At 41.5% G+C, this 18,213-nt stretch overlaps 2 protein-coding genes across 3 annotated transcripts; one reads left to right on the top strand and one right to left on the bottom strand.

Annotated features, from left to right (window-relative positions):
* The first annotated feature begins 252 nt into the window (after window positions 1-252).
* Window positions 253-1,407, top strand: LOC148294059 (uncharacterized). The gene is made up of 2 exons (XM_088254044.1): window positions 253-761; window positions 832-1,407. Exons 1-2 carry the CDS (start codon window positions 297-299, stop codon window positions 964-966), a joined length of 600 nt encoding a protein of 199 aa, XP_088110170.1. The 5' UTR covers window positions 253-296; the 3' UTR covers window positions 967-1,407.
* A 6,540-nt stretch (window positions 1,408-7,947) lies between these two features.
* LOC110752737 (uncharacterized) lies at window positions 7,948-17,347 on the bottom strand. Of its 2 annotated transcripts, none has more exons than XM_021953456.2 (14): window positions 17,183-17,347; window positions 16,014-16,113; window positions 14,466-14,593; window positions 14,189-14,342; window positions 13,957-14,066; window positions 13,524-13,607; window positions 13,379-13,427; window positions 13,185-13,276; window positions 12,416-12,554; window positions 11,833-11,912; window positions 10,235-11,751; window positions 9,672-9,785; window positions 8,841-9,588; window positions 7,948-8,365 (listed from the first exon to the last, which is right to left on the bottom strand). In XM_021953456.2, exons 2-13 carry the CDS (start codon window positions 16,104-16,106, stop codon window positions 9,011-9,013), a joined length of 3,138 nt encoding a protein of 1,045 aa, XP_021809148.1. In that variant the 5' UTR covers window positions 16,107-16,113; window positions 17,183-17,347; the 3' UTR covers window positions 7,948-8,365; window positions 8,841-9,010. The 2 variants fall into 2 exon arrangements, with proteins under 2 accessions (XP_021809148.1, XP_021809149.1); XM_021953457.2 differs by having other exon boundaries at window positions 12,416-12,548.
* Window positions 17,348-18,213: the final 866 nt, after the last annotated feature.

Below are 18,213 nucleotides of genomic sequence, written 5' to 3'. Positions count from 1 at the left end.
GTGTCCTTGAAACGGCCGGCCGCACCGATCAGAGAGATTGAAGCAATCGAGAGGGTGAGAGCGAAGATTGCCGAAGAAGATCGGTTTTGTAAGGAGCTGCTCTACTTCCGGAATCTGTTCAAGGCAGGCATGATCGGTAGGGCCGAACACGATCGGAGGGTGAAGGAGGAAGAGGAAGAAGAAAAAAGGCAAAGTAAGAGATGTCGTTCGGCAGGGTCGGTGTTTTTTTTTTCTATGCTGCCGTTTCCTTTCTGACTTCGTGCTTTTCCTGTTTTGCAGTGGCAGGAGGGAGGCCTATGAGCGAGGCGACGAGGAGGCGTCTGGAGGGGCAAGGGGCGCCAAAGACGAAGAAGGTTCAGTCCCCCGGGCCGAAGAAGAGAAAGACGGCAGGGCCAGCGGGAGGGACGTCGGCTGATGAGCAGACGGTGGCTGACCGCCGGAGGGAGAAGAGGGCGGCGGAGGCAGAGGTAGTTCGGGAGGCCCACCTCCAAATGACGGGCAAACGGCAGATCGAGGGTCCCATCGATGTGACGCCGTTGCCGAAACGGCCAAGGGGCCCGAACGAGGGGACATCGGTGTTGATCCCTGATGATGAGGTGGAGGGAGAGGAGGGACCGGTTAACATCGCGTGTCCTCGGAAGGCTGTGCCGTTCATCAACTGTATGATTGACGGTGCTCAGATGGAGCTGGCTGAGCTGGAGCAACTGTCAACGAAGACGTTGCGTGAACAAACCGGTCGGGCCTTCCGTCTCCAAGCAGCGGTAAGTGTAGGATTTGTAGCTTAAGGATACTTTGATTCGGCATGTATTAATGTGTCCGTTGGTGTGGCAGGCTAATATGGACATGTGGCTCTGCGCGAAGCGAGCTGTGAATGCTGCCGAACGGTACCAAAAGAGATTTGAAGAGGGCCGTTCGAAGATCGCTGATGCCGGAAAGATGCTGCAGGAGGCGGACCAGCGTGCCTAGGAGAATGCGGCGAAAATTGCTGAGCTGGCGTCGAAGCTGGCGGCGGCCGAGCTGGACGTGATGGCTGCCCATGAGGCGAAGGCAGCGGTAGAGGTGGCGATGGATGCGGCCGAGCGGTCGCATGCCAGGGAGCTGGTAGAGGAGAAGGCGAAGGCCGTTGCGGACTACCGATCGTCGGAGGAGTTTACACGTTTGGTGGATAGAGAGGTCATGGAGCAATGTGACGACTTTCTCTATCGAGTCAAACGGTATAATGCTGACAAGAAGCTGAACCTGAACTTCCTCCGGGATCCACCACCGCTGCCGGAAGGGGTGACCGAAGAGATGGTGGAGGCCTACAAGGGCGAGGATGCCGAGGCCGAGGAAACCGACGACACCGATTCAAGCAGTGGGGAGGAAGGTCATCCCGGGCCGAGGGCTGCCGTTACTTCTACTGCCGAGCCGTCGACTGATCCTGTGCCTGCGTCAACTGATGTCGATGTTGTAGCGACCGAAGCCGATCCACCCACCTCGTAGACTTGTTGTTTTTAACATTTTTGAGCGTGCCGAACGGCGTATTGTAAAGACAGATGGCCCTTCTGTGGCCCCTTATTTATCAATGTTCAGTTTGTTTCGGGTTAATGTGCCATGTCCCTTAATTCTGTATGTGCGCATGTCGTATGTAGAGTATGTTTGACATAATATTGCTGAATGGTAGTGCCGTATGTATAGAATAGGGAGTTCCAAATTAAACCGATTACAAAAGTTGATGACCGAAGGTGACGACCGAAGGTATGATACAGAGGTGATGACCGAAGGGGCGTTCACTTGTAGTAATATTTGAGATGTTCTATATTCCAAGGGTGGCCGAGGGTTTGGCCATCGGTACCACGCAAACGGTAAGTGTCTGGGCGGCAGATGGTGACAACTTCGTAAGGACCTTCCCAAGATGGACCAAGGGTGCCGTCGTTGGAGTCCTTGGTGGCGAGGGAGATTTTGCGTAGTACCCAGTCCCCTACTTTAAACGATCGGCGTCTGACGCGCGAGTCGTAGTAGCGGGAAGTCCGTTGTTTGTAGGCGGCATTCCGAAGCTGAGCCTGGGAACGGTGTTCCTCAATGAGGTCCAGGTTGAGAGTGAGCTGGGCTTCGTTTTGCTCTGGCTCGTAAGATGCCGTTCGGCACGATGGTGCGTTGATCTCGACTGGAACAACGGCTTCGGAACCGAAGGCAAGGGAAAATGGCGTCTCGCCAGTCGACCGTCGATAGGAGGTATTAATGGCCCATAGCGCTTCCGGAAGGAGATCGGGCCAAGCTCCTTTAGCTGTCCCAAGCTTTTTCTTCAGCGTCTTCTTGATGATCTTGTTGATTGCTTCGACTTGGCCGTTCGACTGCGGATGTGCTGGGGAGGCGAAGAACAGGTTGATGCCAAATCGGTGGCATAGGTGCCGGAACTGAGAGGAGTCGAATTGTTTTCCGTTGTCGGTGATTATTGCGTTCGGGAGGCCGAATCGACAAATGATATTCTTCCATACGAAATGTTCAACCCTGGCTGCAGTGATTGTTGCCAAAGCTTCGGCTTCGGTCCACTTGGTAAAGTAGTCGACGGCGACGATGGCGAATTTGACCTGTCCCTTGTCGGTGATGAATGCCGTGTGTTCGCGATCGGTAGGGCTCATGAATATTTGGTTGTAGCCTGAGTATGCATCCATGAAGCTGAGAAGTTCATGGCCTGCCGTGGCATCCACCATCTGATCGATCCGTGGCAGAGGAAAGCTGTCCTTTGGGCAAGCCTTGTTTAAATCGGTATAGTCTTGACACATTCTCCAGGCGCCGTTTGATTTTTTGACTAAAACCGAATTTGCCAGCCAAATTGGGTAGGTTACTTCCTGGATGAAGCCGATGGTCTTCAGTTTGTCTACTTCGAGCCTCATTGCCTCATACCGTTCGGCATCGTAGGCCCGCCGTTTCTGCCTGATGGGTTTGAAAGTGGGGCAGATGCTGAGCTTGTGGCTGATGACACTCGGGGCGATGCCGGGCATATCGTCGTATGACCAGGCGAAGACTTCTGCATTGGTTTGCAGGAAGGTGATAAAATCGGCCCTGAGTGCCGGACTCAAGGTTGTACCGATTCGAACTTGTCTGTCCGGTTGTGCTTCGGAGAGGGTGACTGGTTCTAAATCTTCGGCGGGTTGCGCTTGCGGGGTTACAGTCTCATCTCGGGGGTCATCTGGTTTGTCCGTCCCCCAGCAGTTCGGTACGCCCAAGCTGGTGGCGACCGAGTATGTTTCGCGAAGCGCAGCCCTTGCCGATTCCTTGGTTGCCGAAACGTAACACGTCCGTGCACTCAATTGGTCCCCTCGCACTTGGCCGACGCCAGCGTGTGTGGGGAACTTGAGGAGGAGCATGTGTGGTGACAGCATGGCCTTCATTTTTGTGAGCGCCGTCCTGCCGATGATAGCGTTGTATGCCGTTGGGCAGTCGACCACTAGAAAATGGGTGTAGAGGACCGTTCGTCTGGGGATGGTACCGACAGCGAACGGGAGCTGGACACTGCCGATTGGTTCAACCACGTCGCCAGAGAAGCTCAGGAGAGGGGTGATATCCTTGTTCAGATGCCGAGGGTCCACGCCGAGGGCGTTGAAAGCGTCGGCAAATAGCACGTTGAGCGAACTGCCGGTGTCGATGAGGATTCGGCCTACGTCGAAATCCGATATATTAGCCCGTATGATCATAGGATCAGAGTGGGGGAAGATGATGCCTCGCTCTTCTTCTTCAGAAAAGGTGATAGGTTCCCAACCGTTGCGTTGAATTTTGTCATTGCGTCCTCCCGCCACGCTGAGGATTTGTGGATGCCGTACGGCACGAACGTAGTTTTTAACGGATCGGTTGCTGGCTTCGGCAATAGGCGCCCCTCCACTGATCATATTGATCTGCCGATTCAATGAGTTATCCGTTGCTGGCTTGGTGTTTAAATACTGATCCAGCTTTCCGTCATTGATGAGGCGTTCAACGATTTTGCGCAGCGCGATGCATGATTCCGCGCCAATCTGTTGACGCTAAATCTTGAATAGATAGAGATGAGTGCAACTTACAAGTGGGATGGACGATCAAGAGATCGATTGGGTGTTGGATGCCGATTCTTCCTGTCCTTGGATGCTGATCCTGAATAGAAGATAAGCGAAGCTCGTAAAGTCTATGGAACCGGTGTGGAACCAGCCTAAGACCCTCCGATGCTCGAGTAAGATTGTTTTTAAGAGCTCTTGCTGTTGACTATATAGTAGTATAAAAGTCAAGCTGAAAAGTCTTACCCCTGTATTGTAGTGGGAGGGGCATACTTATAGAGGGCATTTAGTATGCTTGTGGTGTTCATTTCCGATGTGGGACTCGTGGGAGGGCCCTGTGAGGTTGACACGAGTCCTTAGATATTTCAGGCGGGTGCTTCGAGGTTGATTCTGCAGAATCGGTAGGGGATACCGATTGTAGGCTGTGTTGGGCCCTGTAATGATCTTTTGCTGCTTTGAGACAATATCATCAGTAGCCTATGCCGATTGTCCGAGGCCTTGGGTGCTTGGGCGAGTTTATGAGATCCACGTGTCGTTGTACGAGTGGAGGGTCAGATATGGTACAAACAGTTCCATTGGTGTGGAGACTTAGAGGCCATATACTTTTGTGGCTCACATGGAGGAGAAAGATCAAGGAGCAAAGATCAAAGATCAAAGAGGAGATCAACAAAGAGGAAATCATCAAGAGAAGACCAAACACAAATTGGTTCATATAATTGCTTCAAGGGTAATTAGATCTTATCCTTTCTCTTGAATTTTCATTTATGAAAAACATATCAATGTTCATGGCTTAAGATACTTGGAAGAAGTTTTGTTTTTGAATTTAAACAACCACCATAGACTTCCGCTGCGATTAATTTGATTAAATGCATGTTTAATATTCAAATGAACTTTGGAAAAATGTTTTGAAATCCTACACTCAGAGCCCCAAGCCACCCCTCCTCTCTCTATTTATGCAAATTCAAAAATCAATAAATTGCAAAAAATAAATGTATAAATATATAAATAAATTCAAACACTATCTACAGTAGTAATAGGGTTTGGGATGACGATGATGTGGAGGAGAGAGAGAAAGAGTGAGAGAGAGATAGCCAGTGTAATGGGGTTCTAATTATTTATTTATTTTTCGACAAAAAAAAAAGTATTTATTTATTATTACTATAAAATACTATTAACCTTTACGTCAAGATTTGCCCAAATATTTGCATACGTCAAGGTTTTAACTAAGGCAAGAAAAGGTTAACTTCTTTCAATACTTCTTAATTTCATGCCCTTATTAGGATCATTGAGTATGGCGACTGCATCTTTTGCATTCATGTATTAAAGGTAAATGTGGTAAATGAGCTTTTGTGTTTTCTAAATGACATCATGCACCATACTAGTTATTGTTAAGAGTGTTGTCCCACGTTGAAAAGTTAAGAGACATATATGTGGCAGTGTTTTATTACTACCCATTAGTTTTCATAAAAAAAAAATGTATAGTTAGGTTAGCGTTCCCTTGTATTGTGAATGTCAAATATTCAATTATGTACAAAAGATAAATAGGAGATATACACAGAATAGCGAAGTATAATTTGGCTTTTGAGTGTTTTCTTGTTTAGTATGAGCTCCTCGCTTATTTTATTCAAAACATATTTTTAGAGAATATTATTGGTCGGGGTCAAGTTCATGTCTCTAATTATAGATTTTGTTTCAATTTAATAAACTTTCCTTTGTACCATTGGTTCTATCTCAAAACAAGAGAAATACATGTAACTTGATGGTAATACTTGGCACATACTTGTCATGGTAGTTAATTGATAACTTATATAATGACTCTAATTAGCCACTAACAACACATCACTTCTCACCATCAAGGCCAGAATTACCATCTGCACCCTCTACATTTTGATACTTGTACAAGCTAGCCCACACTAAATAGTAACCAAAATTTAGCACCCCCACCACAACTAACATCCAATACACATTCTCTAGCTTCCCATTATTTATATTGTCTGGCAACCATCTTGTGACCTTTTGAATCTCCTTAGGTGATGGACTATTTTATCAAAATGATAGGCTAATTTTCCTAGAGTATTTAGGCTTGTTTTTCTAGAATATTGGGCTTTTTTCTCTCTTTTATGCTCACCTATATATTTGGGCTCAAGAAATGGACTTGAATTTTGGAGCTCCCAAGCAACCCAAAACTTCCATTTCTCGGCTCATCAATGGGCCTCATGAAAACTCGTTACCATCCACACAACAACCCACTCAGCAAGCCCCGGGCATTCGCGTGGCCTGGGCCCACTTAAGCTTGTAGCGTGGCGTGTTGCTTATTTGCTTGGAGTGGCACGTGTGCAAACGCATATGACGAACTCTTGCATACCCAAGTTGAGTTTCTTCCCAAATTAGGCGTCGTACTGGGCTAGAAATATATTTGGGCCAAGTCTTGGATTTTTTGGGCCTCAACAATGACAAATGAAGTAAAAGGAAGAAAAAAAAAACATCTCTCCTTCCCCCTCCTAACCCCTCCCCAATCTCATCCTCTCCTCCCTCCTACACAGCCCACCCTTGTGATGAAACTCAAAAATAATGTCATAAAATGTTACCATTAATATCTAAATAAAAACAAGACAAGCATCCAAATAAAAACAGGACAAGTACATTTACTTCTAAATCTTCGACATTCTTTGTATAAATTGACGAGTGGTTGCAGAGGAGAGAAAAAAAAAGAAAAAAAGAAGAAGAAGATATTGTGTAACAATAATTCATGTGTATTTGCTTGATCTTAATTAGCAAACATAAACATCAAACTATCTTTTACTCCCTTGCTAACATTTTGATGCTTGTACAACAATCTACCACCCAGTACACATCACATTGTCAAGCCTCCCTTAGTTTTATATCATCCTGTAACCCTGCCAACAAGACCGATTAGAGCCGTTTCACGTGGAAAGCAGTGCCCATTGTCATTGCAACCATTGCAGTCGCAGTGCCTCGAAGCTGACGCTGGAAATTATTGAAGTTACCCAGGAAAATGAAAGGCTTCACCAATGCCAGCTAAAGGAAATAACCAACCACACAGCCAACATTGGCACCATATAATATGGGATGGAAGGGGATTATGTAACTGTGAGCTGTTTTCAGACACTTTGACTCCCCACAATTGCTAAAACAAACCACAATTGCTAAAACAAAACGGGAGCTTCTATAATAAGGGGTTATTGTGAGGAGTTACAATGAAAGGATCCAATCCAACAGTCCAATAATAACTCTGGATCAAACGACTATTAAGGAACCCCTCATTCTACCTCCTTGGAAACAACCATGCTTATGATATTGCAGATTCATGGGATACAGGAAGCGATCAATTAGCGGGAGAGAGATTCAAGTGGACAGTAGTTGAGCTAAAAGAGTAGCAAAGAGCCAGCTGGGATGTTGAAATATGACACGATGCGACGGTCCAAAAGGGGCCCACAGCCAACCCCAATGCTTTCTTTACAATCTTAACCTTACAAATGCTTCACAATAATATAGACTTGTTTGTAGAGGGAGACTACTTGTGTTGTGACCTCTTTTAAGGGAAAAAAAACCTTTCTTATACCAGATATAGCACTGTTTTAGAGCTCAATTGTAAATAGATCGGAAGTTGAAGCCAAATAGAAACGGGAGAATACCGAATCAATATTATATACGAATTGTCTACTACGCTGCCCACATACGAAAAGTCTCCAATTATATGCTTGGAAAATATGACAGCATCCAAGCAACTAACAGCTTCATTTTAACATCAAGCAGATATCTATTTATTTATTTTATTTCTACAATAATGATCCAACATAATCCAAAAGGCACGAAAATAAATAACAAATCCCTCGTACCACAGCAGCTTCTACAGATCAAAACCCACATCATGCCCTCCTTTACACAAAAACAATAGCAGGCACTGATAGATGAACAATTCTCTTCAAAATAATAGCTTCTAGCTTTTTCTTCCTCTCCTCTTTTTAGAAAATACAAAACATTACCATCCCACCTTGTTACACCACACACCCCACACTCAGAATATAATTGCACGAAATACTTTTTAATTCCAATCACTTCTCTGTTTTGAACTTTGAAAACACAATACAAATAGAAACTTAGAAGGAAAAAAAAGGTGTAAATTCATTAATATCCATTTTGTCATGTTAAACAGTTAGCGCGGTATAAAACTCCCCAAAAGGGTCAGATTTCATCAATTTAGTTGTGAGAGCAACAATCAAATATCCGTACAGCAGGGAGTTGAATACTCATCATCTGGATGATCAGCCGGTCCGAATTGACCATATACAGCAACCCGCAATACAAGCTTCACATCAAGCATTTATCACCCCCACCTGCAAATGCATACAAAGTAGAAGCCCAACTAAATACAAGAAAATGCACATACCACTAATTCACTCCAACTTAAATCTAGCAAAGGGGAAAAAGGTGTGGGGACCCAAGAGGCAGGCATTCTTACTATCCTACTTTTAAGTGAATTGGCATATTGGCACTGGTAGAAACAGAACCAAAGGCTCGCAGGACACAGAGGTTTGTTCAATGCACAACATGCTAACCATAATGTCTAAATCAAAGGAATATAAAAATTATGTGCCTTTAAGAGGGAGAGAAGAGGATGGGGAAGAAGAAAAGCAGCATTTAGTTGGAAGTGAAAACAAAAAGAGGAGAAAGCAGATGCACTACATGATGCAACAATAGCCCTGCAAGCACTAATAGATCCATGCTTCTCCTCTATATGGCCATGCTAACAAACTAGAAAAATTAAAATATGTACACATACAAAAACCTAAACAAGTAATTCATCCTTACCTGCAGGATTCCAGACCCCAAAAGTTACGGGAGTTTGACCCTACATAAGGCTGCCGAGGCAAAGACCAGTTATGAGTCAGTCCCATCCTTGAGTACAAGGTCACACAACCACACAGCCCTCGATTCCTTTTGAACATTCCCCAACCATGCAAAGCTATCATTTTGCAATATTACATCCCAAATGTTCTGTTATACAGATCACCAGAACTGGGCATCCGAAACTTTGAATCTTCATAACCAGAATAATACTTGTTGAACCCTAGTCTCTCATTTCTCAAGAGCTCTGCCATACCCAGAGTGCTTCCACCCTGAGCCTCATTCCACCCATCCCAATGTCCATTTGACATGACCCGGTTTCTAGACTGTTGTTGGAGGGACAATTGTGAAAAAGGGGATAGATTGCTGCTAGTCTGGGATTGATCCAAAAGCATCGAAGAAATTCCATAAGAATCATTGACATGAGAAAAACCATCGCCGAAATCAGGAAATCTAAGGTTTTGTTGTGGGGTGAGGGATCTTTGCATCAACAGTTGAAGCCTTGCATCATTTTCATAGGCACTTAACTGTGAGGGGAAGTTTGATCTCATTTCAAGGCCGGGGTTGTTAAGCCCACCTTGCAGTCGCCCTTTACCAACCGCCAATATAGCAGGATCCATAAACTCAATATCCCCAGAGCTACCAATATTACCAGTTGCCTGAGATTGATATGCATTTCTCAACAAAGAGGAAGTATCATACAAATGATTCCCTGAGAAACAGGTAATGAAATTAGCACTTAAGCATCAGATGCATTAGAAAAGGTCAAATTAAAAGGTATTGTATATAACCAACCAGCCAGAGAGTCAAACTCCTGATCCACTCTCTCATGAGAAGTAAAGCCTGGTGGTGGTGCCCTGCTTGGCACAGAGAATCCAGGAGGAGCAGAAATTTGAGCCCTTGAAACCGCTGAAAGATTTTAATAATGGTTAGAAACAAAACAAAGCATGAAAACCAACCCCCGGGCCAGCAAAGAAAATAAAGTGAAAACCCATTAAAAAACTGTTACTAATAATAATCATTGATCATAATAAACAAGAACTTTAAGCACAGAATTGAAAATTAATTACGGTCATGAACCTATTAGATAATTCAAACTTCCAGAAACAAAAATAAAAAGGAAAGGTCTCACGAGCATGATTAAGTGACATGAGAGCGCAGATCATGCAAGGAATCATTTAAAAAAAATCTTGAGTGCGTGCAACAAAATGTGGGGCACAGAAAAAAATGCATGCCGCTAAACATCAAGAAAGAACATAAACAAATTCCTATTAAGACCAATGGAAGGCAGCAAATATAACAAACCCCAATAGGTAACCAGCAGAAGAAACAGTAACATAATGCCAGTCAGTACTCACCAGAAAGCTTGTTAGAAGAAAAAGCTAAATGATTGCTGCCATGATTTTCAGGTTCTTCATAAGAGCTAGATGAAAAACCGTTTCCAATTCCAAGATTCTCCAAACCTAAATCTCTATTTTCAGAAAAACCATGGTGGAATGATTGGTTATTAGAAAACTGCCCAACGACATTCAGAGATGACTGTACATCGAATGCTTGATTTTTAGAATCCTCCTGTCTTGCAAAAGAGAATCTGGACTGATTGTTATTTTGTACTTTCCAAGGACTTGACATTTTGCGAGCTCCAGGCTGTCTATCAGTTTCACCCAATAATTTTGAAAAATGCTGTGGTGACGCTATTGAGTCATCCCAAGTGTCAAAGTCCATTGATAATATATTTGAGATTATGCTACTCTCTCCCTTGTCAACAGCAGCACTGAAATCCGCATTAGCTGCATCATCCAGGAATCTTCCACTATGCTTCCCTGGGCCTTCATTTGGAAGCAGAAAGGAATGCTCCAACAGCCTCTCTGAACCAGAAGATCTGCTTACCAAGTTCTCAGGGTAACCATTAGATGTTACTGAAACACTGGACGAAGATAGAAGTGAACTGTCCCTCATTTTGTTATCAACAAATAGACGATCGGCATTTGAATAAACTGCACCATAAGCTTCATTATGCAGCAATGGAGACCTAGAATGATTTGAAACATGGACCGCATTTGCCAAACTAGGCAAATATGTTGAACGACTCACTTCTGGATCCTTGAGTCTCTGATTGTCGAAAGATAGTACATCCTCTTCCACCTCAGAAGATGCACTTGGCACTAGTTGTGCTTGTGACTCTGATATCCAGTTGGATTGTTCCCTTGTAACACACACTGCATTAACAGCTGTCACAGCAGTTATTGGAGGTTCTCTAGACTGCTCAGCACAATATTGCTGTAACCCTTGGTTCCGAGGCGATTTAATCACAGAATTATCAGAAAGTGAACTATTAGATCTGACTACACCAGAATGTTCTACCATGGAATTTCTATCAATGCCCATCAAAGGCATATCAGAGCATATGCTTTGGACCACTTCTTCAGTGGAAACAATGTTTTCTTTTTCATGACGGGAACTGTAAGATAGATGACTATGGTTGGTGGCATTGCTGATGTTTGGCTGCATGCTGCTGCCTCTATCATTATCCTTGGTTGTTGGGGGGGAAGATAAAGGGCTGCTCCCATTCACAGAAGCAGGAGATTCATCGGGTGCAGCAGGTTCGTCAGACAGGTCATTCTGACAATCCACGCCACTATTCTGTCTCACAATCTTCAATGATTCTGGTTTACCTTTAGCATGCATAGTCTGACTTTCATCATTTGATGCTGACCTCTTTCCTGCATCACTATGCAGTATAGAAGCCTGAGCAGTAGCAACCGCTGCTGAAGAAAATGGCAATGTGCAATTGACATCAGGTTTCTGTTTAGTATGTCCATTCGAATTTATTATATTTGTAGCTGGTGGTTGGCAATTTGAACCACGTGTTCCCCTGCAATGTGCACTCAGTACTTTTAGGATTGATTACAATCATAAAACAATGTAAAGGAAAAAATAATAAATAACCCGATACCATGAGGCTGCAGCTGGAAGAGCAATAGATCTACCAGAGCTTCCATTTGGAGGAGAACCTCTAAGAAGGCTTCCAGTATTCTGCCAGGTTAAAAACAAAATCAAAACAATAAGATGACTCAAAACTGCAACTTATAACCGGCTAATATCAAACAACCACACAACCTAAACTTCATATTACCAACTATCTGTAACTTTAACTTCACTTTAATATAGGTTTCCAGAATTCTTGTCGAATATTTCTAAACTATCCAGTATGAAAAAGATGTTAAAAGGAAAACACGAACGCTCAAAATAAACAATAAGCAAACAGAAATTATAGCAACCAGCTTATCCTTGCGATTCCATAACTACCTGTAAAAAGATCACAACCCGACAACTTCATATTAACAACTATCTATAACTTTAACTAAACTTTAATATAGGTTTCCAGAATTCTTGTCGAATATTTCTAAACTATCCAGTATGAAAAAGATGTTCAAAGGAAAATACGAACGCTCAAAATAAACAATAAGCAACCAGAAATGATAGCAAACAGCTTATCATTGCAATTCCATAACTACCCAGTGAGATATGACACTTACACTTGAACCATTTTTAATAATTGGTCCTCCAGCAGAAGTAGAACTGCTGTTACAATAATCATCTAGTGGTGGAGGCAAAACACTCCCTGAACGCCGTTGCATACTGTTTGCAGTACCGGTAATTTGTTGTACCCTACTCCTTCAGGAAACCATTATCCAAATTAATTAATCATCCAACGAAAACACCACCCAAAGTTTATAAAACATGTAGACAGCGCAAGAAAAAGCCTATTTAAATGACAACATATGAAAAAATTGAACTATATTAAAGCATTTAATGTATGATAAATTTCTTTAACCTTCATCTCCACAACCATCTATCATTAATGTTCACGACCATCTTTGGGATGGATTTATCAGGCCTAAGGCCAACTATATCCTTCCAAATAATCCCAACACAGAGAATGCTTACCATTACTCTAGACAACATGATAAGCATCAGGCTGAAGAAAGGCCATTATGCACATTGAAGAGCTTGGGCTACAATTCCAGGCTCATTGGAAGTGCTATAGGTTTGGTTCATACACATTGTGCCTCACCAACTGTATTTTTGTAGGAAAAAAATGTTTCTTGAGGAAAAAGAAAGATCGTTGAACACCCAAGGCTCATCTCATTGGTAACATATTTCTAGCCTAGGTTTTGGCGAATGAAGCCATAATAAATACCTCTTCCAAAACCTCCTGATAGATTTATTACAATCAACAAGGGCAGCAATAATGCAGTACACGGGTCATTTGAAAAAGAATGGCCAGGTTGGCGAACTAAATACCTAGTGTATGCAGAAATTATTTCATCTTTAGTGAAACTGTCCTCCTGAGACCCAACCTCATGCAGATACAAACAATCAGGATTGGTGCAAGGCTGGAAAGAACAAAAGTCAGTCCTCAAATAGATTCTTTAAAATTTAATACAACTACAATAGAGAAATTTTATAACCCAGATAGACCAAGTAATGATTCATACCACATTTCTCAGCCATGCATGACAATACTTTGTGGTCCCGAAGCATGCCCTGAAACATACATGTAACGGATTATTATACCAACGACTCTACACTGTAAAATCATGCAATTCATTAATGAGAGAACAAATATAAACATGCATGTACCTCAGCGATCTACCATCCAAGAGGAACCCATGTACATTTTGAATACAACGAACCGCTTCCTCTTCCTTCGAGTAAGTAATATATCTGAGCACAAGGAAACATTATGAAACCAACACTAAGCACACAATGGCAATCAGAAGATCGCAACAAGCTTAATGCTATGCTATGCTGGAGTCTTAATATTAGACTACCAAAATTGAACATTGCGATCAAATCAAATGAAGGGTGAATGCGTAAAATATCAATAAGAAAACTAACAAGCAACAATCACTATCACATGGCTGTAAACAAGAAAATTAACATATACTGCATACGAACTTTTGAGCTAATTATAAAAACAGTGGGATTCAGCTGTATAAAAACATCTCTCCAAAGAACATATGGAAATGAAAAAAAAATACCAAACCAATTCTCTATCAACAGGTTTACTTACACACTACATGTATTGTTTGGAAATTGCTGAATGATGCCAGCTGCAGTTCGGGACATAGAAACTTTTAAAACCTTCCCGTACTGACCAAAATATTCTCTGCGCTGCAGAAGCTGCATAAGAGATGCATTAAATTAGTGAGCCTCTACAAGCCAAAACAGAAAGACGCCAGACACAAAGAGAGAGAGAGAGAGAGAGAGAGAGAGAGAGAGAGAGAGAGAGAGAGAGAGACTACATCTTCATCTGCCAGATTAAGAGGCAACCCAACTATGTAAACAAGGTTCCTTTGAATCACTCGCACACTGCTGAGCTGCTTCCGTCCTTCAGTTGATTTAACCTTTGCCTTCTGAGACTTCATCTTTTTCTCGGTATTGATTTCAGCCACCAATCTGTGGGGCAAAAGTAAAAGAAAAAGGTCCAAGCAATTACAACGACAGTTGCTACTTATCTAATTAAAAATTGATGTGGCCATCTATTGGATGCAAAAAAATTATGGTCCACAGAAAAACAACCTCTCGCACTTTCCAGCCGTCCCTACAATCTTTTCCTTATCATAAGGAGTGCGGCATGCAGGACACCGCCCCTCTGTCTCATCCTTCTCAGCCATGTCCATTATGTGGTGCCAACACCAAACACATATCTGTGATCAAGTAGAGAATTTCAGAATTCAGCAGAAATTAGAATAAAGCCCACGCAAAAGTTATAACTTTCAAGGTACACAAACATAAATACAAAGATTCACAATTAACAAAAAGCAAAACCGAATTATCCCAAATATTTGACTGCCTGGCAGGGGCATACATATTGATTCTGAACAAAGCCACCACACACTCACACACAGTTCAATACCCTGCACTCTAATATCCCAAAAGAAAACTCTACTATCATGTCTAACGCTAAGTTCTGTAAAGAGGCCCAGATAGGAGTGCAGGAAACGAGAGTTTATCCTTCATTTGGTAGGAAGGAGAATGAAAGGTAAAGGAGCCCTCTGGGCCCAACAAACCAAATCTGTCCAACTTTGAAAGGAACAAAGGAGGGAGACAAGAGACACCTTTGATAATTGTACTCTCTCTCCTCGACCCAACTACTAAAGCAAGGGGAAAGGAACCCTCTGGACCAAACAAACTAAATCTGTCCAACTTTGAAAGGATCATAGGAGGGAGGCAAAGAGAAACTTTTGATACTTTTACTCTGTCCTCAATCCAACTACTCAACGGTTTATACACAGCAATTGTTTTTTTTTTGTCCCTTGCCTCTAAACAAGTGAGGGTACACTTTGTCTGCCAATCACTTTATCCTTCCCTTATGATTTTATCCTGTCCATCCATCCTACCAAACAATTGTAAGAGATTAATTGTGGTGAGGAAAACTTTTCGTATTTCTCCAACAGTGGGCAAAGGCAGTTTTCCATCAGTGAATCAGGATGTCAGCTATACACAGGAATATTGGGTTCCTAGAAACACTCACACCACTGAAGCTTTCTCAATTAAAGCCATTAAATAAATAAATAAAGACACTTTCCAAGTTTGAAAAGGAGGAACAACTGACGTTCCAAAAAAAATATTCTAGAGAAGCATAAGACAATATGTGGAACAAAACCAGTACTGAACCAACCTGGACTGAATCTAGTAGAGTCAAATGTTAATACCTTTTTTCATTGGTATTGACGGTTGACTATAAAGAGACTCAGTTCTATGCTTTGCTTTGCAATGATGAAAAATTATCTTATACTACCCATAGGTTTTGCCACTATTCTTCGTAACTTGCAAACTCAATACCAAATCCACATAGAACTGTTTCAATAATGTGCCAGGCAGAAAATAAATTCATAGAAGTGCCCAAATAAGTTGAAGAGTGCACAGGATATGTCACATAACCAAATAGATTAGGATTGCAAACTTTTAGTAGCGACGAACAGTCCATGGGAAGTGACTAGTTGAATGACTAATCATGCAGTTCGAAATTCAAATCAAAAGCACTATGTAGACAAAATAGGAACAACTATCCACCAAACCTCCCCCCAACCCACAGAGAGATAGAGGTAAGTTAGTGTCCCAGACCTCATAACCGCATTTACATGGCTTCAATTGCTGATCTGTCAAATCCATCTCCTCCGCGCAAAGAGGACAAGTCTTTTCGCCCTGGTCACTCATGATTACCCTAAAAAAATTCAAAAATAAAGTGTAAAAAGTAAATAAACACAATGCAGAAGATTAATGCAATTATACTCAATACAGCATTAATCTTAATAGGTAAGTGAATACAGATAAGAAACAGAGGAAGAAAAAAACTTTAAAATTGCAAAATAAAATCCAAATGCTCGACTTAAACCTGAGCAAAAAATGCTTGAAAATATTAAAAACAAAAGAGATGTTAGAAATATAAATAACATATGTGCCATTTTATGAGGAAACTAACAATGACATGAGCCTAAAAGAAGAACTCAAACATAAAAAACAATTCAGAATTTCCTGTATTTCCTTTTTCCTAGTTTGAAAACTAGGCAGAAAGAAGCAGAAAACAGAAAATGTGGTAGCTCAAAGTCGCCAATATACATTATTTAATTTAATATGCAAATGCAGCTCAATAGCAATTTTTTTAACATCATGATAGCATATTCATATTAGTCATTCACTTATCGACATTCACATTATGGAAACAGCCACAAACAAGTAACAATTATTTAAAGTAAAATTCAAAAAATGACAAAACCCTAGAAAAATCTCAATCACAATAAAACGAACCAAAAAATTGAGCTTGCACCAGTCTGGAAAAGCCCCAAACTGAAACCCTAAAAGCCCAATTATTTCGGCAAGCGCCAGTAGTACATTAACAAATTCAAAACCCAAAATCAGCTCCCAAGACACAAAACAGATCAAAATCGTAGGCAAAGCAGATCAAAATCAAACATCAATAACAACAAAAATATTGAAAAAATACATAATTATTATCAAAATTAAAGTAAAAACCGGTAATTAAAAACCTAATCGGAATCGTTGACATGCAACAGAAGGAACCAAAGGCAAGGATGTGAATGGAGGTCAATCAGACGGCAACAGCCTCCGAGTAATTAAACAGAGTAAACTGATTTGAAATCAAAATTGAAAATTCAGTCTCGTACAAAATAGATTAAATTAATTAGGGATCTGGAGGATGAAAGAAATTGATCGGACGGACAGATTAGGGCTAGAGAAGAGAGAGAAGAGATAGCAGAGAAGAGGAGACTTACAGTTGGGGATCGAGAAGAAGAGGACGAATCTGTGAGAGGATGAGATTGTGGTGTGAGGATCGCAACGCAGAGAGAGAGAGAGAGAGAGAGAGAGAGCCACAATAAGAGGGGGTGCTTTTTAAGAGAGAGATGGAGAGAAGGGCTTGTTTGGATGGGTTATTTGGCTGCTCTGCGCGTCGCTGTCAATTAAATATAAACGAGTTCGAAATAATGCCCTTGGATTTTGGTAAAACTACCGACATGTAACCTTTCCCTTGTGGCCTGGCCAACGTTGGCTCTTTTGTTTTTGCTCTTATTTTTCCGGTTTTGTCGACTTTTGGGAACTCGCTTCTTCTTCTAATAACGTATCTGGCCCCATTGGATTTATGTATTTTTCCGGTCTTGTACACGTATATTTCTTTTCTTTTTTAAATTTAATTAGGTGGTGTATTGGAAGTTTGCCAAGTATGTATTTGGTTTTTATCCACCCAATAAGATTCTATAGTTATTTTGTTTATATTTCTGCCTTTTGGTGTGTTAGGAAAATAAATTATGACCATTGGATTTCTTTTCTAGCAAAATTTCAAGAAAAAGAATAATCTTCTAAAGCAATTTGTGTGACTGAGTGAATCCAATTATATGCAATTAAGTCCTTTAAAAACTACATTACAAGATTAAGATGAAAAACCTTCAAAACTTTCATTACCCACTTGAGAAATTATGTCTATTAGGTAAACTAATGTTATGTATTAATCCCGCTTCGAACAGAAGACATCTAAATTTACGACTCAAAATATTAACTAACTCTTCGCTAAGCGTGTGGGATAAAAGCTATTGATACAGGTAAATGTAATATGCTTTGTATTAACAAGAATTTGAACATGACTTTAGCTTGGTAAAACAATTTTTAAATTTTCATGATATTAGGATAGGTTGAAATTACATTGTATTTGTTAAACTACTCATTTTAATCCATCATTAAACACTTCATGGGTGGTGGGGAGTGTGGGAGTGACTTGACAATAATCTCAAGAGCTTAGAAGATGTTACCC

The sequence above is a fragment of the Prunus avium genome, chromosome 6 (genome assembly GCF_965620075.1).
Source record: "Prunus avium chromosome 6, drPruAviu1.hap1.1, whole genome shotgun sequence".
In the NCBI taxonomy this organism is placed as follows: domain Eukaryota; kingdom Viridiplantae; phylum Streptophyta; class Magnoliopsida; order Rosales; family Rosaceae; genus Prunus; species Prunus avium.
The sequence above is the reverse complement of the archived record's forward strand: the minus strand, read 5'-3'. Positions and strand labels throughout refer to the sequence as shown.

Bases quoted from the DNA above. Each gene is read 5' to 3' on its own strand.
- LOC148294059 (XM_088254044.1), top strand. From the start codon at position 297: ATGAGCGAGGCGACGAGGAGGCGTCTGGAGGGGCAAGGGGCGCCAAAG. The intron at 762-831 runs GTAAGTGTAGGA...TTGGTGTGGCAG, and splicing joins CCTTCCGTCTCCAAGCAGCG to GCTAATATGGACATGTGGCT.
- LOC110752737 (XM_021953456.2), bottom strand. From the start codon at position 16,106: ATGAGTGACCAGGGCGAAAAGACTTGTCCTCTTTGCGCGGAGGAGATG. The intron at 13,608-13,956 runs GTAAGTAAACCT...CCTTGTGCTCAG, and splicing joins CCAAACAATACATGTAGTGT to ATATATTACTTACTCGAAGG. The intron at 13,277-13,378 runs GTATGAATCATT...TGTTCTTTCCAG, and splicing joins ATGCATGGCTGAGAAATGTG to CCTTGCACCAATCCTGATTG.